The sequence below is a fragment of the Bufo bufo genome, chromosome 5 (genome assembly GCF_905171765.1).
Source record: "Bufo bufo chromosome 5, aBufBuf1.1, whole genome shotgun sequence".
NCBI lineage: Eukaryota > Metazoa > Chordata > Amphibia > Anura > Bufonidae > Bufo > Bufo bufo.
The window spans coordinates 504244869-504271236 of NC_053393.1; the positions used below are offsets into that span (position 1 = coordinate 504244869).

The 26368-nt window shown below is 44.7% G+C and overlaps 1 protein-coding gene across 1 annotated transcript in view; it reads left to right on the top strand.

Annotated features, from left to right (window-relative positions):
• Positions 1 to 26368, top strand: part of ODAD2 (outer dynein arm docking complex subunit 2) — a 145880-nt gene that overhangs the window by 55885 nt on the left and 63627 nt on the right. Inside the window, exons 11-12 of the mRNA XM_040434342.1 lie at positions 23495 to 23641; positions 24547 to 24756. Of these exons, the coding sequence (XP_040290276.1) occupies positions 23495 to 23641; positions 24547 to 24756 (357 nt within the window). The remainder of the gene's footprint in view (positions 1 to 23494; positions 23642 to 24546; positions 24757 to 26368) is intronic.

Here is a 26368-nt window from a genome sequence, read left to right on the forward strand (position 1 = left end):
CAGCATTACAATGCATCAGGGGAAACTATTGGAGCGAGATTTCCAAAGGTTCCTTTTGGCTTTTCTGTTTTGTATTTTTATGACAGCGATTCTTAACTTTTTCCAGTTGGCCCTTGGGTTAAAGGTTTGTTCTGATGTTACTGATTTTGTGATAAGATAGGTATTATCATACAGAGTGCCTTCTTACTGTTTTAAAAGCAGCCATCACTTCTGGGATTTTAATGATCTATTCTTAGGATAGGTCTTTAATATTTCGTCATTGGGGTCTGACTCTTGGCAGCCACCCTGTTTAAATACCATTCTTAGAGCTCATTCAGACATCCGTAAGTGTTTTTGAGGTCCGCAAATTGCGGATCCTCAAAACACGGATACCGGCCATGTGCGTTCCGCATTTTGCAGACCGCACATGGCCAGCCCTATGATAGAAATGCCTATTCTTGTACGCAAAATGGACAAGAATAGGACAAGCTCTATCCTTTTTTTTGCGGGGTCACGGAACGTAACTACGGATGCGGACAGCACACAGTGTGCTGTCTGCATCTTTTGCGGCCCCATTGAATTGAATGGGTCAACACCTGTTTCGCAAAACTGCGGAATGGATGCGGAGCCAGAAATACGGACGTGTAAATGGACCCTTACACAGAAACTGCATTTACCAAAGTGTCGAATGTTCTACTGATGACTAAATATAATGACGAATAGCCTCTACACACTCTTCTGGATATCTCTGCAGAACTCGACACTGTAGATCACCAGCTAACACATGACAAAAGGGTTGTCTCTCTTCAGGAAATTGCATTTATCATGTAGACTAAGGTAATACAAGACACTTACTAATGTATTGTGATTGTCCATATTGCCTCCATTGCTGGCTTGATTCGTTTTTTCATCACATTACTGTATACACTGCTTGTTTCCAGGGGTTACGACAACCCAGCAATCCAGCAACGGTGGTCGCACTTACATACAGGGAGTGCAGAATTATTAGGCAAGTTGTATTTTTGAGGATTAATTTTATTATTGAACAACAACCATGTTCTCAATGAACCCAAAAAACTCATTAATATCAAAGCTGAATATTTTTGGAAGTAGTTTTTAGTTTGTTTTTAGTTTTAGCTATTTTAGGGGGATATCTGTGTGTGCAGGTGACTATTACTGTGCATAATTAGTAGGCAGCTTAACAAAAAACAAATATATACCCATTTCAATTATTTATTTTTACCAGTGAAACCAATATAACATCTCAACATTCACAAATATACATTTCTGACATTCAAAAACAAAACAAAAACAAATCAGTGACCAATATAGCCACCTTTCTTTGCAAGGACACTCAAAAGCCTGCCATCCATGGATTCTGTCAGTGTTTTGATCTGTTCACCATCAACATTGCGTGCAGCAGCAACCACAGCCTCCCAGACACTGTTCAGAGAGGTGTACTGTTTTCCCTCCTTGTAAATCTCACATTTGATGATGGACCACAGGTTCTCAATGGGGTTCAGATCAGGTGAACAAGGAGGCCATGTCATTAGATTTTCTTCTTTTATACCCTTTCTTGCCAGCCACGCTGTGGAGTACTTGGACGCGTGTGATGGAGCATTGTCCTGCATGAAAATCATGTTTTTCTTGAAGGATGCAGACTTCTTCCTGTACCACTGCTTGAAGAAGGTGTCTTCCAGAAACTGGCAGTAGGACTGGGAGTTGAGCTTGACTCCATCCTCAACCCGAAAAGGCCCCACAAGCTCATCTTTGATGATACCAGCCCAAACCAGTACTCCACCTCCACCTTGCTGGCGTCTGAGTCGGACTGGAGCTCTCTGCCCTTTACCAATCCAGCCACGGGCCCATCCATCTGGCCCATCAAGACTCACTCTCATTTCATCAGTCCATAAAACCTTAGAAAAATCAGTCTTGAGATATTTCTTAGCCCAGTCTTGACGTTTCAGCTTGTGTGTCTTGTTCAGTGGTGGTCGTCTTTCAGCCTTTCTTACCTTGGCCATGTCTGTGAGTATTGCACACCTTGTGCTTTTGGGCACTCCAGTGATGTTGCAGCTCTGAAATATGGCCAAACTGGTGGCAAGTGGCATCTTGGCAGCTGCACACTTGACTTTTCTCAGTTCATGGGCAGTTATTTTGCACCTTGGTTTTTCCACACGCTTCTTGCGACCCTGTTGACTATTTTGAATGAAACGCTTGATTGTTCGATGATCACGCTTCAGAAGCTTTGCAATTTTAAGAGTGCTGCATCCCTCTGCAAGATATCTCACTATTTTTGACTTTTCTGAGCCTGTCAATTCCTTCTTTTGACCCATTTTGCCAAAGGACAGGAAGTTGCCTAATAATTATGCACACCTAATATAGGGTGTTGATGTCATTAGACCACACCCCTTCTCATTACAGAGATGCACATCACCTAATATGCTTAATTGGTAGTAGGCTTTCGAGCCTATACAGCTTGGAGTAAGACAACATGCATAAAGAGGATGATGTGGTCAAAATACTCATTTGCCTAATAATTCTGCACGCAGTGTACTATAGGAAAACGCGCCGGCCCCTGCACCCTATAGTGCCTACAGTGTGCAAGCATGATCTGGATTGCAGGTTGGTCGTAACCCCTGGAAACAAGCAGTATAAAATTCTGATCCTGTGCCACCTGCCCTGTTTCATGGATTTGCACAAACTCTGACAGCCTGCTATTTACTATGAGTTTGCCTGTTCCTTCAGAGTGCCACATAACAATGTCTCTGATCTCCGTGGATCAGCAGCCAACATCACATCGGAACTATTCCAAGAGGTAGCAGCCTGGTGGCTCTCTTGCAGCAAAGTCCAGATCAGGATTAAAATGTAAAAACTAAGTCACTGGCAGGATAATGCCCTTTGGTCTAGTTCAAAGGCAAACTGGTTGGTTGGCATAGTGACCGAAACAGTCAGTGTGTAGTGTAAGGTCTGCTGTGGAACATTGCGGTATGCCACTAATCCACATTCAAAACTCCATACACAGTTTCCCATTGACCTCAATGTAAAAAAAACTCGGACATGTTGCATTCACACCTTGTACAAATGGTTGAGTTTTTTTTTCCAGCAGCAGATTTGAAAAACATGTTACGTCTTTGAAGCAGATTTGTTTTGCGTATTTCCATAGTAGTCAGTGGGGAAGCAGAAAAACCTCATTGAAAACCACCACCAAATTACAAATCTGCCACTGAAAAACCTATTTTCAGCTACTGCTTTGGTTTTTAGCAATGTAACATTTCCTGAAGGAGATGCAGACACTTTGCTGTGGTATTACCCTCCGCCAGCTGATTATTTTTCTTTTACATCTAGACTGATTACCTTTTGAAAACCCATCAACTGCACAGAAAATAGAAATAACATAGAGTTTAGATTAGAAACAGGACAATTAAAAAAAACAAATGAGGTGTACTGCTCCAGTTTGGGTGACGCTCCACTATAGTATTCTTTTCCATTCCACGTTTTATCACCGTGCAGTTAGGAAAATCTTGTTCATGTGGCTCTAGTTCATAGATGAGATGGCGGGGAGCGGTACCCTGGAAATATGATTAACAATAGAGTTGTCCTGAAGACCTTCCTAGAATTTCTACAATGTCCTTTAGTCTGTCCCATGATATCTGCAAACTGGAAGAGTTTAAGAAGATGAACACTCAATCTAAATGGCTATCAAAAAGTTATTCTTCATCCACCCAGCCTCCAAATTACATCCTGACCCCCTGACTTTCCATTTTGTAAAAGTCAAAATTACTTTAATACTTTAAATGTTCCAGACATTTGTTGTCCAGACAAAGAACGCTCAACTTTCCCTTTCCAATTATCTCTCAGAGATCTATTAGTCGGTATTTCAGATCCTTTTCCTGGCTCATTATACGGTTTTTCCTGTGACCTTTATTATATCTGCTGCTCAGTTATCTGTAATAATGGATATTTTAAATATTTATACTATATCTCTCACTGTTATTCTACTGTATATATCTTACTAAATTGATGAAATTGCTTTACCCTATGTGTCCTAAATGTGTGCCCCAAACTAATGAAACCTGTGGTCTAGGTGAACAGAAAACGGGGGTCCAGGAACATTATTGTATTGTACATATTTAGAACTTGCTTTACCTATAGTACATGACACATTTTTGCTTTTATATGAAACACGTCTTTTACGGATTTTCATGTAAGTAACAAATTGAGGTTGGTAAAGAAAGATTGTATTATGTACAGTGCCTGATAAAGACCCCATGGGGTTAGAAACGCTGCATTTCTTAATGTTGGAGGAATAACATTCTTTCGGGACTGCTTCTACACCTGCCTGGACGCTGACTCTTTCTTTTGCTATTCGCACTTTGTGTAGGCCATGCACATTACCAGACTTCAGCATTGATGAAACGATACCTCCAGTCGAAACCCCTTTCAAGTAAAATTAACAAAAAAAGAAAAAAAACATCCCCTCAGCTTTACTTGTTGGTCATCATTCCCCAGAGCAGTGGCGTACATAGAGAAGTAAGGGCCCCATACACAGGACAGAAGGGTTTCCACCTAAACCCTTTTCAATGACCCTTGAGCCATTTTTTCCACTGTCTCATTTGCTAAAGGTTGTTCCTTTAGAGGGTAGATTCCTGACCAAGTTTTCACCTCCAGGAGAAGAAGGGATAATTCCAACAAAGGCTGGGGTTAAAGCTGGGCAACTCCTTTAAGGCAGATAATAGGGTACCGGGCTTGGCAGAACTGAAGCCAAACTTAAAGGGGTTGCCTCACTTCAGCAAATGCAGACAGAGTTAATACAAGGCACAATTGGCTATGCATGCTTCCATGATCCCGGCCGCCAGAGAGACTGGCGCTTTTTCCTATAGTGTGCAAGCACGAGCACCACTGATGGATTGCAGGGTGGTCTGTAACCATGGAAACAAGCAGTGTATAATGCAATGGAAAAATGAATCCAGGCAGCGAAGGAAGCAATATGGACAATAATAATGCATTAGTAAGTGCCTTGTGTTCACTTTCACTACATGTCATATGCTGAAGTGAGACAGCCCTTCAACACTTGATTTTTTTTAAATAGGAGGTGAACCCAGTTTTTGTAAGTTTCCATAAATGTGTCCACCAACCAGTTGACTTGTCCTTGTTTAATTTAGGATATGTCACCATTCTCAGCTGGATACATGGGGCCTTCCATAAAATTTTATGTTTTTACTTTGCCTTAGTAACTTGAACTTCTGAATATATCCCCAACAAACGTGAAATAAACCTCCTGTACACATGTAATTGAATTTGCTGAATGAGCTCATGACACGCTGCGGGCACAGCATGTTCTGTTTAGGTAGGCTCGCGCAGTTTAGACTTCCCCACAAATGTTTTCACGACTTAAATTGTTTGTTATTTGGAGACGGGCATATTTCAGACCTAAATGCCATCCCAAACACAGCGCTGTGAAACAACAGTCTTCCTCTTTCTCTTACCTCGTAAATCTTCCTGGCCACATGACCCCGCTGCAGATCTAGCGCTCGGCCGGCTTCCAAGCCTCAGCAAGGAGGTTGCTCTCTAAGGTCCAATAACACAAACGGACTGTGTATGACTGTAACACTATAAATGGTTTAATATTATAACACTCACCCATGTAATCTCCTTTGCTTTAGGCCTTATTAGTGGCGTTGTGTCTATGTGCAATTAAAACAAAGGTTCCTCCAAGATACTGGACGCAGTGGCGTGCCTAGGGTGTTTGGCACCCGGGGCGGGTCCTTTCTCTGGCACCCCCCCCCCCCAAATACTTTAAAAAAAAATGGTACCCCCTCACAGTAGTATTGCCCTCATTGTACAACCTTCACAGTAGTTTTGTACGGATGTGTGCCCTCTCAGAGTAGTTATGCCCTCTCTGTGCCCCTTTCACAGTTGTAATGCCCTCTTTGTGCCCCCTTCACAGTAATAATGCCCATTGTGTCCCCTTCATAGTAATAATATCCATTGTGCCCCCTTTATAGTAATAATGCCCACTGTACCCCCTTCACAGTAATAATACCTATTGTGCTCCCTTCACAGTAATAATGCCCACTGTGCTAGTAATGCCCTCTGTGCCCCATCCATAGTAGAAATCCCCATTGTGCCCCCTTCACAGTAATAATGCCCACTGTGCCCCCTTCACAGTAGCAATGCTCATTGTGCCCCCTTCACAGTAATAATGCCTATTGTGACCCCTTCACAGTAATAATGCCCACTGTGCCCCCTTCACAGTAGCAATGCTCATTGTGCCCCCTTCACAGTAATAATGCCTATTGTGACCCCTTCACAGTAATAATGCCCATTGTGCTCCCTTTACAGTAATGCCCACTGTGCTAGTAATGCCCTCTGTGCCCCCTCCATAGTAGAAATCCCCATTGTGCCCCCTTCACAGTAATAATGCCCACTATGCCCCCTTCACAGTAATAATGCCCACTGTTCAGCCCTTCAAAGTAATAATGCGCACTATACCCCCTTCATTGTAGTAACGCCCTTTGGCTCTGTGCCCCCTCCATAGTAGAAATGCCCATTGTGCTCCCTTCACATTAGTAATGCCCTCTTTGCCCCCTCCATAGTAGTAATGCCCTCTGTGCCCCCTCCATAGTAGTAATGTCCTCTGTGCCCCCAGCTGTTTGAAGAGAGGGCAGCCCTCATTTCTCTGTACTGTTCACCTGCTCGTTGTAGCATTTGCAGTGATGAGCAGGTAAACAGAGCAGAGAAGGCAGCGCTCATCCCCCAAAAAAGCGGACAACCCCTTTAAAGACATACTTGGAAAACATTACATACAGCGCTACATAACATACAGGGTCATACAGTGCCACATACCTCTTATATCCAGTGACTTCTCTTCTCTGATGTAGATATTCTCTTTCCTCTTCTTCTCCTGTTAGACCAGACCACCATGGTGACTTCTTTCAGCCGGACCTAGTCTCTGAAGATTTTAACAAACAGACATCTTTCTTTCCTACTTTTCCATCATCCTCCCACCTTCTCAACACCCCATCCTGCCACCCCATAACTGTGTCCACTGTGCTCCCCAATACTTTCCTGCAGAAACAGTCTCTGTAAAAATACTGGTACCACACACCCCTTTATATTGTGTGCTAGTAATAATAAAAAAACACCTTCCTTTCGGATCAGACCCCCATATAAAACCCTAAATGAGATCCCCCAATCTCAGACCAACCCCCCTTTAGACCTCTATGTCAGACCCTATATAAGACACCAGTTTTAAACCTCAGATCAGACCCCCATTAGACCTCCATGTAAGACCCCGACCCAATATCAGACCTCAGATAAGACCCCCATATAAGACCCCATATCAGACCTCCAGACCCCCATTAGACCTCCAGACTCCTACTAGACCTCCAGACCCTACTAGACCTCCAGACCCCATTAGACCTCCAGACCCCCATATCTAACCCCCATTAGACCCCCATACCCCCATTAGACCTCTAGACCCCCAGTCAGACCTCCAGACACCCAATCATACCCCCATTAGACCTTCAGATCCCCAATCAGACCCCTATTAGACCTCCAGACCCCAATCAGACCCCCAGTCAAACCTCCAGACCCCCAATCAGACTCTCATTAGACCTCTAGACCCCCAAGTCAGACCTCCAGACCCCAATCAGACCCCCATTAGACCTCTAGACCCCCCCAGTCAGACCTCCAGACTCCCAATCAGACCCCTATTAGACCTCCAGACCCCCAATCAGACCTCCAGACCCCCCAATCAGACCCCCATTATACCTATAGACCCCCCCAGTCAGACCTCCAGACCCCCAATCAGACCCCCATTAGACCTCCAGACCCTAAATCAGACCTCCAGACCCCCATTAGACCACTCCAGACCCCCATTAGATTTCTCTACACCTAAAATAGTCATAGAAAATGGTGAATGAGACGGGCCTGCCGACCCGCCCCCTTCAACGCCCACGCCAGACTTCATATAGGACATGAGAATCTCTTTCTAACAAAGCTAGAACCAGCCCTGTACCTCCCATGGGTCCAGAGATCTCCCCATTGCTCTACTTGCTCTGCTAGATTTATATCAAGCTGGCAGCTCAAGGGGAGTGTCCTTTCTGCTGCAGCCCTCTCCCTATCACAGCTCAGGAGGCAGTTGAAGGATTTAACTGAGCATGTGCGGCCGTGTCAGTTAGCCAGGCAAAGAAATAAGTAAAAACAAACAGCAGGTGGCGCTATACAGATACGTTTTATTGAATAACTCAGTGGCTATGCTAAATTTTTATTAACATGCAACTACAAAAATATTCAGATCAAGGTGCTGGTTTCAAAACGGAATATTTTTAATGGGACAAACCCTTTAATCAGATTTTTCTAAAAAATAAATGTAGGTGGGAAAATACCTTTACTATTGTACTTGATACATATTCTATTTCCACTCCTTTTCCATGGACAGTTTGGATGCAGAAAGTTGGTGCAAAGAATGTGTAGGACAATGGCTTTCAAGCATTGGTAATGAACTTACCTAATATAACATGAAAGCAAATAGTGATTATGAATAGAAGTTTTTTTTATGTTAAAAGCGTCTGCTTTTCCCATGGGCTGTGTCTGGTACTGCAGCTCATTTTCTTTCAAGTGAATACAGCTGAGCTGCAATACCACATACTGCGCATGGTGAAGAGTGCAGATATTTGGTAAAAAAGGGCAAATCACTGATATACAAGTTTACATTCAAATATCTGAAATTCTATACATAAACATTAGAAATAAATTCTGTACTCCAAGCTTGTAGTACCATAGTAAAATAGTTTGTAAGGCTGAAAAAGGCATCCATCCATCTAGTGATTTATAAAATGGCAGAACTATGTTCTCGGCATGTGCATTTGGGCCCCTTTTGATGTAAACTTTAATCTTATTATCCTATACAATAGTTTCTACAGTTAAGTCAATTGTCAGTTCTGACCATAGCATCTGAGGTGGGTTTGCCCAGGAGCGCTGTGCTCCCGGGGGCCCAAATGGCTTCCTTCTGATTCCTCATAAACCCATGCTGATATCGCATTATATAGTTATTTACATTGAGATACTCCAGGATAGCATCTCTCAGAAAATGATAGAAGTTATACTTACTGGACTACAGTTTCCAAGCTCAGTTTTTGACCCACTTTTCCTATGTCCTGTTTAAAGGCAATGTACCCCTTAAGAGGCAATTTTTGTTTATGATTGCATTGTACTCATTTTTGGCTAAAAATCATATTTTCAATTGGCCTTTATTAAGATTAACGTTTTTTCTGCGTGACTGGTACTTTCACTTTGCGTCGGTCATCTAATAAACTTTATCTCTAAATTACTGAGAGGTCATAAACACTTAGTTAAGCCACATTCTTATCAGTAAGATAAGAACTGGGCTATAATGAGTTTTAATAATGTCAGAGAGCAGAGATAAGGAGCTTGTCAGCTCCCCAACTGACAGAAAAGAGAGAAAATCCGGCGGCTGCTACTAGAGCAACTCAGCTATGTACAGAAAAAAGGGCTCCATATTTTTAATAAAGACCAATTGCAAAAATCATTATTAGTTCAAAACGAGTACAATGCAATAATAAAAAACCAATTGCCCCCAAAGGTTTACATAGCCTTTAAGTATTAGAAATAAGGGTATGTCTATTACATTACTTAATTCCCTTAGGATACAAGGGTGTATGCCATCTGGACTAGGTAATTTATTTTAATCTTTTTAAGTTTGCACTGCACTTCTTCCTGGTTTAGACAGACAACATTTAATCAGGAGTTTACTTTGTCACTGTTAAGGTAGTGGGTATTGAACCACTGTGTCAACCAACATATTTGACTTTGGGTTAAACCTAAGGTTGTTATCCTGGTAGTTCCCTGGTATTCACCCTTTAACACCTGTACAGGGATCTGGACTTTGCTGCAGGGGCACCACCAGGCCACTACCTCCTGGAGTAGTCTCTGTGTGGCTGTCAGCTGAGCCATGAGGGTCAGAGACTCCAGGCAAAACCGTAGTCAGCTGCTTAACGGTAAAAGGTCCAAGGCCAAGGCAGCAGAGGGTCAATACGAAGGTCAGACAGCAGAGGGTCAGTAAGCAGGGATAGGTAAGCAGTGGCTGTTAGCTGCCGCTGTAACAGTCACTTAGGAAAATAAATTCAATTTCAGTTCTTGCGTGAAGGTTTATACTGAACTATCATCTAGACTCTGAGCTTTCTGTAAGTCATGTATTTATGCAAACCTGCGGAAGAAAAAGTCATTTAAGATATTACATCTCTAGTCTCAATAGTAATGGCTTTTCATTAAACCAGATGAGTTTAGCAGTTGAACTCCCAATGTTAGAATTGTCGGGGTCAAAAAGAACAGTATTAATGCAGAAAGATGTAGCTTCCGGAGCATTTACTTTCACCCTAGTACAAATAGCCTGTCTGATTGGGTTGGGGTCAGAAGCCTCCGTGACAGGAAAACTTGAAGGAGCAGAATAATTTAGTTTAACTGCTTGAGACAGTCTGAGGTCGTCTAGAGTTTACACAGAGGAAGAACTGAGTAAAGGCAAGGGTGGGTTTGATTATTTCTTCTTTGCACTTGTTTTCTTGAAGCTGCTATATCTGCCGTAGTTTACAAAAGCTGCTCGCAGATTGGTTAATGCCAGCATTATGCATATACTGTACATTAGAATACCTTCATGTAACGCTCTACGTCTCCTGGGGGGGTCACGGTGAACACTCATCAGCTTGTATTTTTGTATAGTAACTTAAAGACTATGGACTGCTTTAGAAAAAAAAACTTTTTATATTATTTAATTGCATGTATTTTGTATTAAAATATTTTAATGGGTTTTTATTTAAAATGTTGCACCATTTGGTGTCTGCAGTCTGCATGTATTCCAATACATAGCAAGATGCAGAATGCCATTCACAAGCAAATCTCTCCGACTATCTGTGCGATGGCTCATTTTCCACCTCCTCTCTCTCCTGAACATTCTTCCAAGGCTACTTTCAGACTTCCTTTGCAGAGGATCTCAATACCGGAAAAGGAAAGTTTCCGTTTAGTCCTCATGCATTCTGAATGGAAAGAGATTTGTAACACCCCAGAGTGGTGTTACCACTCCTGCACCCTGCTACTGTCTTTATTGGGCTAACACAATGTCATCTGTGTATTTCTATCCAGGTCCTTTATATAGTGCAATTTTAACATCTTTATGCAACTGTTCATATGTAATGTACCTGGTTCACCAGCAGGTGGCAGCAAACACAGTAGAGCTATAGTTAGATAGAATGGACCTCACCATTCCATTCTCACCCCCCCCCTCCCTTCCTTTGGTCAGAAGTGGGCCAGTCCTGCTTACTACCAGGAGGTGGGGTAGTTCTGGTTTGTGCTGGTTGAGATGTTGGAGCTGCCAGGATTCTAACCTATTCCTTGGCTGAAGATAAGTCCAACTAAAAAGTAAGCGTAAAGAAGAAGCCAAGTTATCCAGTCAGCTTGTCAGTACAGCAGAGTGAGAGAAAGATATAGCAGAGTTGAGTTTGCCTGCCAGTTTAATGCTAAAGCCCAGTGTCGGACTGGGGTGCCAAGGGCCCACCAGTAGAAGTGACTTTAGGGGCCCACCCTATAGTTTCATGCAAATATTGACACCGAAGGGGGTTTTCCAATTTGCATCAACATCCTTTAAAATAATCCTTTATAGGGGGGCGTGGCCAGCCATGCAGGAGTGAGGACGTGTGTGCTGCGAGCTCCTCCACAGCACCGGAGTTAATCCACCGCCAGCAACCTTTTAAAGATGGGCAAAGTCCCTAAGAAAGGCAAGACCCGCTCTCTAGCCCCTCTGGCATCCTCACAGGGAGACATTCCCAGGCTCTTTGCCAGGCAACCTGCGACGCCGGGACCCGGTATGAATGAGCGCGCCAAGCGCTTCCAAGATGGCGCCGCCGGCCCTGAGGAAACTCCGCTCACAGAGACAGCCGAGCGGGAAGCTGAAAATCTGAATCAGCGGTCGCACCCACCGGATCGACGGAGAGCCCGATCTGCGTCGGTGCCGACCCTAAGCAGCAGCCCTGACCGAGCCCAGACGCCGCATGCCCAGGAAGGAGAGGACCCTGGAGCGCACGCTGAGCCGACATCCTCAGCCCAGGGGGGAGACCTGGCAGCTGCCATGATGTCTCCCTGCGACCCGGCGATACAGGTTAGTGAGGAGGAGTTCCCCCCGCTACAGAAGACTCCTCAGCTGACCCCTCACCCTGTTGTCTGGGGCCCTAGAACCCCCACCTCGCCCGCAGCTTCACTGAGCCCAGGGGTGGGATCTCCCGCTAGATCCCCCTGGTCAGATGCCCCAGCCAGCTTTATGGGGCACCCCCAGCCACAGAGGGATAACTCTCACCGGGGGCAACCTGAAGGGGTTAATGAGAAGGCCTCAAATTTACCACAGGCTGCGACCTCCTCCCAGTACGTGCTGCGGGAGCTTTCTTCTATTCACTCTCCTGAGCCGTCCCCAGCAAACTCCCCACACTGGTCCACGGGCTCATCATGGGACGGATCCCACCCACGCCATGATGGCGGCGCCTCCTCAGGCACACAGGCCCTGGCTAACCCTGCAGCATCAATCTCAGAAGGCTCTTTACCTTTGCCCCAGGGTTCTATGTCGCGCGCTCCTCCACCTGACGAGGACTCTCGGCCTCCTACCATGGCGGACTTGCGCAATCTGATGTGCTCACTTCCCACCAAGGCAGATCTTTCTAGTTTTGCAGCTAATATTTTACAAGAATGTAAAAAGGAATTCACACAAGTACGCTCTGAGATGGCCTTGATTGATACAAAGGTGGACACTGTTCAGCAGGAACATGATTCCTTGTCTGCAGATGTGCAGGTATTGAAAGACAAACTACAATCCCACGATGCACAGATACACGCCTTGCAATACCATCTGGATGATGTCGAAAACAGGAGCCGTCGCAATAATATTCGGATTAGAGGCTTGCCTGAGGCAATAACGCAGGCGGCTCTTTTATCTACCATTGTAAAAATCTTCAATGATCTTCTGGGACGTCCGCCAAGCTCCAGCATCGAGATTGACCGAGCTCATAGGGCATTGAGGCCTCCCAATCCTGACCCCTCAAAACCAAGGGACGTCATCTGCAGAGTCCACTTTTACGCCATCAAAGATCAGATCCTACTCAAGGCCCGACAGATGTCGTCTCTGTCTTACGACGGTGTCCCCTTCATCTTGCTGCAGGACTTATCCCGCCACACCCTGGCCCAGCGTGCTGCCTTACGCCCAGTGTTACACCTCCTCAAAGAGCGCAGCATCCCCTACCGTTGGGGCTTTCCTTTTGCCCTGCTTGCAGGCCCTAAAGAGCAAGTTGTCACTTTGCGGGACCCTACAGATCTTCCCCACTTTCTACAGCAGCTGGACTTGCCACCGGTTGAATTGGGACCCTGGCCTTCCCTCCTCCAGCCTACCTCTGAGGCGAGAGGGCGACAACGTCCATTGCATGCTGAAAAACCTCCCAATTCTTTGGCTCAGGCCTCAAGAGGACGGCGCCAGAAAGGATCGGAATACTCTGGTCGCAGATCCTCACCTCGCCTTACCACCTGAGGGACTCCCTGTTGTACCTGCCTGGGTCTACTAAAGCTCTAATATGCCGAATGTTTTTTTTTTTTATTGGCTTTTAGCTGTTTGCCCATTCTCTTTATCTGTTTTTGTGCTTTAAACTTGCTGGTGCTTTTAAGTTCCCATCTGCATTCACTGGTGTTGTGGGGGGTCAGCTCCTGTCCGGCTGACACTTTTTCCCCCAAATAAGCAGAGTCTTTCCCTTGGGGTCCCTCCCCCCCAGGCGACAGCCTCTTTGGACCTTCGGGTCACATAAAACCACTCTATTCTCCCCTTTCTCAGGGTTACTCACCTGTTTGACTACTTCTATCTGTTGTTCTTCTATTTTTGTTTTTTTCTTGTTGTTGATTGTCTCCCCGTGCCTCCCTTGTGTTTTTCTCCTTCCCCCCACCTCCCACAGCAATGGGGTCTCTGAAGATTGCATCATTCAACGCGAAAGGCCTCAACACTCCCGAAAAAAGGGCCCAGGTACTTCATCACTTCCATCGTCAAAAGGTACATATTGTCTGTTTCCAAGAAACGCATTTTAAGGAGGGTAGCGCCCCGAACATACGACATCGACACTACACCACCTGGCACTTTGCAAACAATGCGGTGAATAAGACCAAAGGAGTTGCCATAGCGATCCATAAGTCTTTACCCCACCAAGTGCTGGGGTGTACTGCCGACCCAGATGCAAGATATTTGGCCCTCACATTACTTATTGGAGGCCAGGAATTAACCTTCCTTAATGTATATGCCCCTAATCAAAATCAAGCCTCCTTCATTGTAAACCTCATTGATAACGTCATACCGATACTTAGGGGGACAACTATCTTATGTGGTGACCTTAACTTGACACTTGACCCGACACTTGACAATTCGACTGGACGTGCCTCTCTTACATATCCCACCATTAAAAAGGTAAAACGGGCACTGCTCCAACTACAATTGCGAGATGCCTGGAGGATCCAGCACCCAGTTGACAAGGATTACACCTTTTATTCTGCCCCCCATGGCTCATATAGTCGTATTGATCATATCCTTATCCAGCAGTCGGCCCTATCCTGGCTTGACTCCACACAAATAGGAAATATCCTCTGGTCGGACCACGCTCCCATATACTGCTCCTTGAATTTGCCCTTTCTCTCTAGGCAGGAATGGACATGGCGATTAAATGAGAGTCTCCTTCTTGACGCGGGGTGCGCTGCTGACCTTGCTAGCAGTATAACAAATTTCTTATCAGATCATAAGGAAGATTCTACCTCAATTCCGATCCGATGGGAGGCCTTGAAGTGTGTTCTTCGAGGTGTACTCATTAAGCATGGCGCCCGTCTCAAGAAGGAGAAAGCTCATTCACTTAAACTTGCTCTGCAAAGAGTCACCTCCCTGGAACTTGCCCACAAACGAGCACTTACCCTGCAAACCCTACATGATCTCCAAAATGCACGTATGGAAGCTAAACGTCTCCTAGATGTATCCTACAAACGCATGGTACAAGTTTGCAGGAGTAAATTCTACGAATACGGGAATAAAAGTGGTCGTATGCTGGCAAGGGCTCTAAAGGGAAGACTAGCAGCCTCCCATATTCCCGCTATCAAAAATGCCCAAGATCGTATGATCCACACATCCGCTGATATTGCGACTACTTTCCACTCTTTTTACTCGAAGCTCTACAACCTGCCCCAGCCTTCCCCTCAAATGGTGGGCAAACACCCCGACCGACCTCTCTTGCTCCCCAAACTTTCTGCGCTTGATTCTGCCACTATGGAGGCCCCATTCACAGACACCGAACTCCATACGGTACTTAAGTCACTCCCGGGTGGCAAGAGCCCAGGCCCTGACGGGTTCACGGCTAGGTTTTACAAGGCCTTTTCCTCTAATCTATCCCCTATTATGCTCCAGGTTTTCAATGGAGTGTCTCCTGGGGTCCCCTTCCCGGCGCAGACCACGGAGGCGCATATTACGGTCATTCCGAAACCAGGAAAGGACCCGCACCTATGTGCCAGTTATCGTCCTATCTCCCTTTTAAACGTGGATCTCAAGATATTCGCCAAATTAATGGCGAACAGATTGAATGCTTATTTGCCTTCCCTGGTTTCTGCTGATCAGGTTGGGTTTGTGCCGGGGAGGGAGGCCCGGGACAACACTCTCAAAACCCTAGACATTATCCATTATGCTAAATCCAAAAAGACCCCCCTTATGGTGCTTTCCCTAGACGCAGAAAAGGCCTTTGATCGGATATCTTGGAATGCCATCCATGAGACCCTTTCACATATAGGTCTAGGCCCAACATTCCTGTCAAAAATCCTGACATTATACCAACATCCCACCGCTAGAGTCAAAGTAAATGGTACCCTTTCCCCCCCCTTCCCAATTCATAATGGGACACGGCAGGGATGCCCATTATCCCCCTTATTATACGTTCTGGTTATGGAACACCTGCTGGCTTCTATTCGTGCCAATCCAGATATAACAGGAATAAAGATCGGATCACGAGAATATAAATGTGCGGCATTTGCTGACGATCTCCTGCTCTACATAACCAATCCTCGTATCTCCTTACCGTCCTTACTTCGGGAGGTAGCTCAATTTGGTACCTGGTCCAATTTCAAGATTAATATGTCCAAGTCAGAGGCCCTAGACGTCACTTTACCGAGCGAACTGACCCCTGCTCTTAAGGCTTCTTTTCCCTTTGCCTGGCCATCTAAAGGCATAACGTATCTGGGGATTAAAATAACAGCAGACCTCTCACATCTTCATAAATTGAACTTTGCGCCCCTCCTAGTACAGTTTCAAAAAGATTTAGATGGATGGCGTAAACGAGAATTTTCCTGGTTTGGAAGGATTAGTATTATAAAGATGACCCTTTTACCAAAACTATTGTACCTTTTACAAACTATTCCCCTTCACATACCGTCCACTTTCTGGTCCCAGCTCCGTAGGTGCTTCACACAATTCGTATGGGCCCCTGGTCGACCGCGGATAAAATGGGAAATAATGACCCGCACCAAGGAAACGGGAGGAGTAGGTCTTCCAGATTGTAGACTATACTATCACTCTGCAGCATATGCCCGACTGTTGGACTTGACATGTACCGATTCCCCCAAGGCGTGGGTGCAAATTACAAAAGATACTTCTACGTGTGCGGTATCAACCCTCCCATGGCTAGTGGGCTCTCCACGCCAAACATTGTCACATTTGTCCTTCACTGCTCACCATACCCTTGCAACTTTAGCATCCATTGGTCGCCCATCCTCACTGATTGACCCTAAAGGCCCTCTGGTGCCAGTCACGGATCATCCTAGATTCCCCCCAGGACACTCTTCTAAACATTTTCTACAAAGCTCAAGATTCCGACCGATCAGGTTTTGCCAAGTTCTCTCTGGCCCCACACTAAAACCCCTATCCCAAATTTTAGAGGCTCCACTAACCCGCAACTCCTTTGAACACATGCAGCTTCAACACTTCTACGCCTCTCTAAGTAGAACTCATACTCTGAACAGAAAACTCACTGAGTTTGAGCGGATGTGTATCTCCTCCTCAGTGACTTCACACCCCATATCCTCAGTATACAAACTTCTGATACACCAGCGATCCTCATGCCTTCCCCCATATTGTCAAGCCTGGGAGCGAGAACTGGGGAATCATTATACTCCAGCCCAGTGGAACAGATGCTTCCTTCTAACACACAAATCAACGGTTTCGGCCAAAGCTCAGGAAACGAGCTACAAAATTATATCCAGATGGTACCGAGTACCAGCACTACTCCATAAATGGTTCCCGACGGTGTCGGATCGTTGTTGGAGATGTCTGAATGAGGAAGGCACGATGATCCATATATGGTGGAACTGTAGCGGCTTAAGGCCCTTTTGGAACTTCGTTCATAGAATGATTAAAGAGATCACGGGTGTCCCTATCCAAAACTCTCCAGAAGCCCTTCTGTTATTCGACAGTGTCCTGAACGTTCCGGCATATAAAAAATCCCTTCTAAAATATATGGTTCAGGCAGCAAAGGCAGTGATTCCCAGACATTGGAAATCTTCTTCTCCCCCCTCGCCTGAGGAGTGGTTTGACGAAATTGCCTTGTATCAGAGGTTGGAAGATCTCATTTGTATTACGCCCTCAGACACCACACGCTATGTACAGACTTGGGGCCCCTGGGAAGTCTTTCGTTCCTCAGACACATTTCGTGATGCGCAAGTTTAACCGCTTTAGCAGAAATTATACCCTTTCCCCTCCTTTCCTCCCCCCTAATCCCTTGTCTAATGTCTTGTCTGTCTATATGTTACTGAAATCTTACATGTCCATTTAGATATGTCTCACTCATATTCTTCCATGAGCTAAGCTATGTGATAACGGGTGTATACCCAACACAATTCTGTGGACATTATGTTTAAATTGATAACATTTTTTGAATGTGCATTTGTCTCTATTTTGGTTGTACCGGAAAAATCTCAATAAAATTTAAATTTGAAAAATAATCCTTTATATAGGAAGCTGTAGTGTAATAGCGCACATGACCGCTGCAGCTAATCACTGGCCTTGGTTTTGTACACCAATGAGATCACTGATTTAGTTACAGCAGTCAGGTGCGGTACACCGGCATCTTACCGCGGCAGCCAAAACATTATGTCCCAGCTGCAGCCTGGCGGAGAGAACAGAGTATTGGTGCTGGGTCAAATAGTGATCAGGATGGTGAGTTTAAGTACTTTTAATTTTTTAAAAATTTTAACAGCATCCCTCTAGTTTGGCCTAAAAAATTTGAACTTAGGCACCCCCTTCAAGCTCAGTACTTAGATACCATAACAATACCAAGCTCTGTACTTAGATAACAGAACCAAGCTCTGTGCATAGATACAGCAACAGAACTCTTTTACACGCACACTTCTACACATGCTGACACTCTTTTACACGCACACTTCTACACATGCCAGCACTCTGTTACACGCACACTTCTACACATGCCAGCACTCTGTTACACGCACACTTCTACACATGCCAGCACTCTGTTACACGCACACTTCTACACATGCCAGCACTCTGTTACACGCACACTTCTACACATGCCAGCACTCTGTTACACGCACACTTCTACACATGCTGACACTCTTTTACACGCACACTTCTACACATGCTGACACTCTTTTACACGCACACTTCTACACATGCCAGCACTCTGTTACACACACACTTCTACACATGCTGACACTCTTTTACACGCACACTTCTACACATGCTGACACTCTTTTACAAGCACACTTCTACACATGCCAGCACTCTGTTACACGCACACTTCTACACATGCCGGCACTCTGTTACACGCACACTTCTACACATGCTGACACTCTGTTACACGCACACTTCTACACATGCCAGCACTCTGTTACACGCACACTTCTACACATGCTGACACTCTGTTACACGCACACTTCTACACATGCCGGCACTCTTTTACACGCACACTTCTACACATGCTGACACTCTTTTACACGCACACTTCTACACATGCCAGCACTCTGTTACACACACACTTCTACACATGCCAGCACTCTGTTACACGCACACTTTTAGACATGCTGACACTCTGTTACACGCACACTTCTACACATGCCAGCACTCTGTTACACGCACACTTCTAGACATGCCGGCACTCTTTTACATGCACACTTCTACACATGCTGACACTCTTTTACACGCACACTTCTACACATGCCAGCACTCTTTTACACGCACACTTCTACACAGGCCAGCACTCTGTTACACGCACACTTCGAGACATGCCGGCACTCTTTTACATGCACACTTCTACACATGCTGACACTCTTTTACACGCACACTTCTACACATGCTGACACTTTGTTACACGCACACTTCTACACATGCTGACACTCTTTTACACGCACACTTCTACACAAGCCAGCACTCTGTTACACGCACACTTCTACACATGCTGACACTCTTTTACACGCACACTTCTACACATGCCAGCACTCTGTTACACGCACACTTCTAGACATGCCGGTACTCTTTTACATGCACACTTCTACACATGCTGACACTCTTTTACACGCACACTTCTACACATGCCAGCACTCTTTTACACGCACACTTCTACACATGCCAGCACTCTTTTACACGCATACTTCTACACATGCCAGCACTCTGTTACACGCACACTTCGAGACATGCCGGCACTCTTTTACATGCACACTTCTACACATGCCGGCACTCTTTTACACGCACAATTCTACACATGCCAGCACTCTGTTACACGCACACTTCTACACATGCCGGCACTCTTTTACACGCACACTTCTAGACATGCCGGCACTCTTTTACACGCACACTTCTACACATGCCAGCACTCTGTTACACGCACACTTCTACACATGCCAGCACTCTGTTAAACGCACACTTCTACACATGCTGACACTCTGTTACACGCACACTTCTACACATGCCAGCACTCTGTTACACGCACACTTCTACACATGCTGACACTCTGTTACACGCACACTTCTACACATGCCGGCACTCTTTTACACGCACACTTCTACACATGCTGACACTCTTTTACACGCACACTTCTACACATGCCAGCAGTCTGTTACACGCACACTTCTAGACATGCTGACACTCTGTTACACGCACACTTCTACACATGCCAGCACTCTGTTACACACACACTTCTACACATGCCAGCACTGTTACACGCACACTTCTAGACATGCCGGCACTCTTTTACATGCACACTTCTACACATGCTGACACTCTTTTACACGCACACTTCTACACATGCCAGCACTCTTTTACACGCACACTTCTACACAGGCCAGCACTCTGTTACACGCACACTTCGAGACATGCCGGCACTCTTTTACATGCACACTTCTAGACATGCCAGCACTCTTTAATACACACACTTGTAGCAGCAAGCAGGGCTCAGCTCCAGACTGATCACACAGGCAGCAGTCCTTCTAGCAGAGCTGCCTCATTGGAGAATATCCTGTCAGTGCTATTGACCGACAGGTTTTAGTCCAATCAGCACTGCTGCTCAGAGTACGGCTGTTTCCACGAGATCTAATTTACAGAAAATCGCGGAAAAATGCTGTGTTTTTTGCAGCGATTTAATGAAAATCAGATCATGTGGAAGCAGCCTTATTAACCAGAAGTGCTGATTACACAAAAACTTGTCAGTTCCCATGAATCAGCGCTGGTGTGGGACCCTCCTTCTCATTTAGGATGAATCGCAGGCAGCATGCATACGACTGTGTACAGGGGGTGGAGCTTATCGCAGACAGCTTCTAAGCAAGGAAGCTCACTTGCTGGTTCGGGGGCCCACCGAGGATTTCCCCGGCTCCCCGGTGGGCCAGTCCGAGCCTGCTAAAGCCTGCTTGAACCAAGACAAAGCCTGTAAACTGTTTGATGAAACATTTATTCAAAGTAAAGCCGCAATTGAACTTCATCTCAAGGTCTGGACTCAAGTTATTCTTTCCAATCCCTCAATTATTCCCCTTTTTTTTGCTTCTGAGCCAAAGCCAGCGGTATCCAGGTGGGAGCACTGTGACACATAAAGAAACATTTAGGCCGCACTACACCACTCAGAATTCCTCCTACACCTGGGACGCGACATAGAGGGCCCTGGGGCGCAGCCACCCGTTGCAGATCCATTCAGGATTCATCAGGATGTCTTCTGTTTCGGCAGCATTCTGTTTTGTGACCGGACACAAAACCGCTGCAAGCTGCGGTCATAAAAACAGATCTGGCACTGAAAACAATGTAAGTCAATGGTGACGGTTCGTTTTTTTTAGGAGCCTAAAAAATCGTAACCGTCACCCATTGACTTTCAATGTATTTATTTTCCATTTGGATTTCACTCAGCGGCATCCTAACGGAACGGACGCATCCTGATGTGCAAAATCAAAACAGATCCATTTAATTCCGGTATTGAGATCCTCTTCCAGATCTCATTACCGGAATTAACAATGCAAGTGTGAAAGTAGCCTAAGTTTATTTATGACCAATCCAAAGTTCAACTTTGATTTGGTTATAACTCAGTATAGAAGATTGTTTGGGAAAAGAGGGGGACTGGAGAACGAGCCATCAGACAGGTAGTCTGAGGGATTTGATTGCGAATGGCATTCTGTGGCCTGCTATGTATTGGAATAAAAACAAACAAACAGAAAAAAACATCTTAAGGAGCTTTTACCCCCTTAAAGGGGTTGTCTCACTTTACCTAATGGCATTTATCATGTAGAGAAAGTTAATACAAGGCACTTACTAATGTATTGTTATTGTCCATATTGTCTCCTTTGCTGGCTGGATTCATTTTTCCATCACATTATACACTGCTTGTATTCAGGGGTTATGGCCACCCTGCAATCCAGGAGCGGTGGCCGGCTTAGGGTCCATTCACACGTCCATATGTGTTTTGCGGATCCGCAAAACACGGACACTGGCAATGTGCGTTCCGCATTTTGCGAACCGCACATCGCCGGCACTTTCATAGAAAATGCCTTTTCTTGTCTGCAATTGCGGACAAGAATAGGACATGTTCTATTTTTTTGCGGAACCGAAGTGCGGATATGCGGACACCACATTCCAAAATGAATGGGTCCGCACCTGTTCCGCAAAATTGCGGAACGGATGCGGACCCATTTTGCGGACGTGTGAATGGACCCTTATGCAGACTCCTGCAGTCCTGGCCACCAGAGAGGTGGCTTTTCATATAATGTGCAAGCACGGCCAACGATACTGGATTGCGGGGTGGTCGTAACCCCTGGAAACGAGCAGTGTATAATGTGATGGAAAAATGAATCCAGCCACTAAAGGAAGCAATATGGATGATCACAATACATTAGTAAGTGCCTTGTATTAATTGTGTCTACATGATAAAGGCAGTTTGCTGAAGTGAGACAAACCCTTTTGAAATAGAGGTATCCATAGTTTTTTATGCCAATGGAGTGCCCATAAAATAGTGTTAAGCACTGTCTTCCAGCATGCTGATTCAGTCTTCTGCCAGAAAGTTGTATCCCTGATTCCCTGTTATTTTTGAAGCAGCCCTGAAGGAGAGAGCGGATGATGGGATTAGTGGTTATGGCTCCTTAGGACCATGCAGTGATTGGAGGACGCACCCTTTCTTCCCTTGGGGCACACCCCGGTATTGGGTCTCCTGCCTGGTGGTCGTTGGGGTGCCCTTGTTAGGTGTTGATCTGGGTGCAAGGCAGGAAAGCAGGTGCAATGGTCAGCGAAGGGTGGAGTCATTAACCAAGCCAGTTGTATGAATAAATAAGTCTCTCTTTACTAAAGTGCAGGATAGGAGTAGTAGTACATCCAACAATACCAAGCATATAACACAGTGCAATCCTTCCCCAATAGCAGTGTATGGACAGCAGCAATGATGGAGGTTGTAGTACACCTTCTCTCACAGCAGCAAAGTCTCCTAGCCATTAACCTTCACAAAACCTTGCTGACTGACTCCAATGCCCGGCCTTGTAGATACTGGACCTTCTGATTTTCTTCTCTCTGGAGCACCTTTGATGATAATGTGGTTCTCTGAGCTCGGGCCTGGCTCTGAGGAGCTTTCAGATGTAGAACTAATCAAGGGGCGGACCCAAGTCCATCTCCTAGTTAACCTTTATCTGTCCAGTGCTAGTAGGCACACAAATATAACAGATCACAACATTGAACTTGGCAATATAACATTACATCTGTTAACCCTTTGCAGTGTCTGACAGAGAAATGTTGCATATCCAGCAGAGATTACAGCCATTGATATCAATGGAGGTATGATAGCGAACAACCTGGATGCATTTTTCCTATCTGACTGCTGGTTCTGCCTCTTGAAGGGGCTTAAATTCTGAATTATTCTTACTGTAGGATGCAAAATGTAAATATTTGAAAGAATTGATGGTATTTCCTTTGTGTGTGTTTCAGGGGGGTAACCAGACGGCTACTGTAATTGCTCTCTGCTCAATGAGAGATGTCAATCTCGCACAAGAAACATGTCAGCTGGCTATAAGAGACGTGGGGGGGCTTGAAGTTCTTATTAATCTGCTGGACACAGAAGAAATCAAGTGTAAGGTATGGAAGACTAATAAATGTGCAGACGTGTTATAAAATATTTAATAAAACTAATACGAGTATATAAAACGTAACCGCACAAAATATACGACTGTCCTGGATTTACCTCTGCCGCTATTTTAAGGTTTGAGGCGATCATTAAATCGGACACTCTCTCACAGAACTCATATATTTAGTGTGCATCCCGCTTTTGGATTGTGACAACAAGCGTGTAGTGATGTGTATATATATATATATATATATATATATATATATATATAAAATCTCTACACACACACACACTGTATTTTTCGGACTATAAAATGCACCTGACCATAAGACGGCCCCCAGGTTTGACAATAGAATATTAGAAAATAAATATTTTCCACTAATTAAAACTGGCCCACCCTGACTGCCAACTGTAAGGGTCCATTCACACCGTCCAATATTTGGGCATCGGCCATGCGAATCCCGGATCATGGATGTGGGCCCATTGGCTTGAATGGGTTTGCAGTCCTCAAGATATAGTAGTGCGGTGCGGAGGCATAGAGTGGAAGCCCCCGGAAGCGCTTCTGTGGGCTTTTTGGTCCGTGCCTCCGCACCTTAAAAGATAGGACATGTCCTATCTTTTACCGTATATTGTGGATTGCGGACCCATTAAAGTCAATGTGTCTACGACGCAATACAGGATTTACACGGCTGGTGCCCATGCATTGCGGACCGCAATTTGCGGTCTGCAGCACGGGCACGGACAGCTTGTGTTCGTGTGAATGTACAATAGGCACTTTTGAGCAAGATTTTATTTTACTGCTATAGACAAAATGCTTGTAGTCCGGAGGCATCTTGCTTACATTTTACTGGTTGACAAGCATCTTAATGCTGAAATATCTTTTTTTCCTCTTTAAATCATTTTCTTCTTTCACTAGATTGGTTCTTTGAAGATTTTAAAAGAAATTAGCCACAATTCACAAATCAGAAGTGCTATTGCTGATCTTGGGGGACTTCAGACCATGGTCAAAATACTTGACTGTCAGGACAAGGATCTAAAATACTTGGCGGCAGAAACAATTGCCAATGTTGCAAAGTTCCGGCGAGCCAGAAGAACAGTGAGACAACATGGCGGCATTAAGAGACTGGTAAATAATGTGTCCTTGTAATAGTCTGCAAATTACATTTCTCTATCGTGTCTCTAGATGAAAAGTGTGAAGATCTGGTCTGGTGTCTCTAGTCTAAACGTACATTAGTAAAAAAGACATAATGATAACCTTCTTCTAAGGCCCAGGAATTACGCCTACCTTCCCCTTCTTTAGCACTGGAGCTGAAGTACTGGACATCTGTGAACACGTGTACATGCTCATTTCGCAGTACAGTAACGTCACAGGAATAGTGCATACCATGATGTCACAGTACAGGAATAGTGCATACTATGATGTCACAGTACAGGAATAGTGCATACCATGATGTCACAGTACAGGAATAATCCATACAATGTCACAGTATAGGAATAGTGCATACCATGATGTCACAGTACAGGAATAGTGCATACTATGATGTCACAGTACAGGAATAATCCATACAATGTCACAGTATAGGAATAGTGCATACCATGATGTCACAGTACAGGAATAGTGCATACCATGATGTCACAGTACAGTAATAGTCCATACAATGATGTCACAGTTCAGGAATAATGCATACAATGATGTCACAGTACAGTAATATTAAATTCTGTGATGTCACAATACAGGAATATTAAATTCTGTGATGTCACAATACAGGAATATTAAATTCTGTGATGTCACAGTACTGGAATAGTGCATACAATGATGTCACAGTACAGGAATAGCGCATATCATGATGTCACAATACAGGAATAGTGCAAACAATGATGTCACAGTACAGGAATAGTGCATACAATGATGTCACAGTACAGGAATAGTGCATATCATGATGTCACAGTAAAGGAATAGCGCATACAATGATGTCACAGTACAGGAGTAGTGCACACAATGATGTCACAATACAGGAATAGTGCATACAATGATGTCAATACAGGAATATTAAATTCAGTGATGTCACAGTACAGGAATACTGCATACAATTATGTCACAATACAGGAATATTAAATTCAGTGATGTAACAATACAGGAATAGTGCATACAATGATGTCACAATACAGGAATAGTCCATACAATGATGTCACGGTAAAGGAATAGTGCATACCATGATGTCACAATACAGGAATATTAAATTCAGTGATGTCACAGTACAGGAATAGTGCATACAATAATGTCACAGTACAGGAATAGTGCATACCATGATGTCACAGTACAGGAATAGTGCATACAATGATGTCACAATACAGGAATAGTCCATACAATGATGTCACGAGACAGGAATAGTGCATACAATGATGCCACAATACAGGAATAGTGCATTCAATAATGTCACAGTACAGGAATAGTGCATACCATGATGTCACAGTACAGGAATAGTGTATATCATGATGTCACAGTAAAGGAATAGTGCATATCATGATGTCATAGTACAGAAATATTCCATTCCGTGATGTCACAGTACAGGAATAGTGCATACAATGATGTCACAATACAGGAATAATAAATTCTGTGATGTCACAGTACAGGAATAGTGCATGCAATGATGTCACAGTACAGGAATAGTGCATACAATGATGTCACAATACAGGAATAGTGCATGCAATGATGTCACGAGACAGGAATAGTGCAT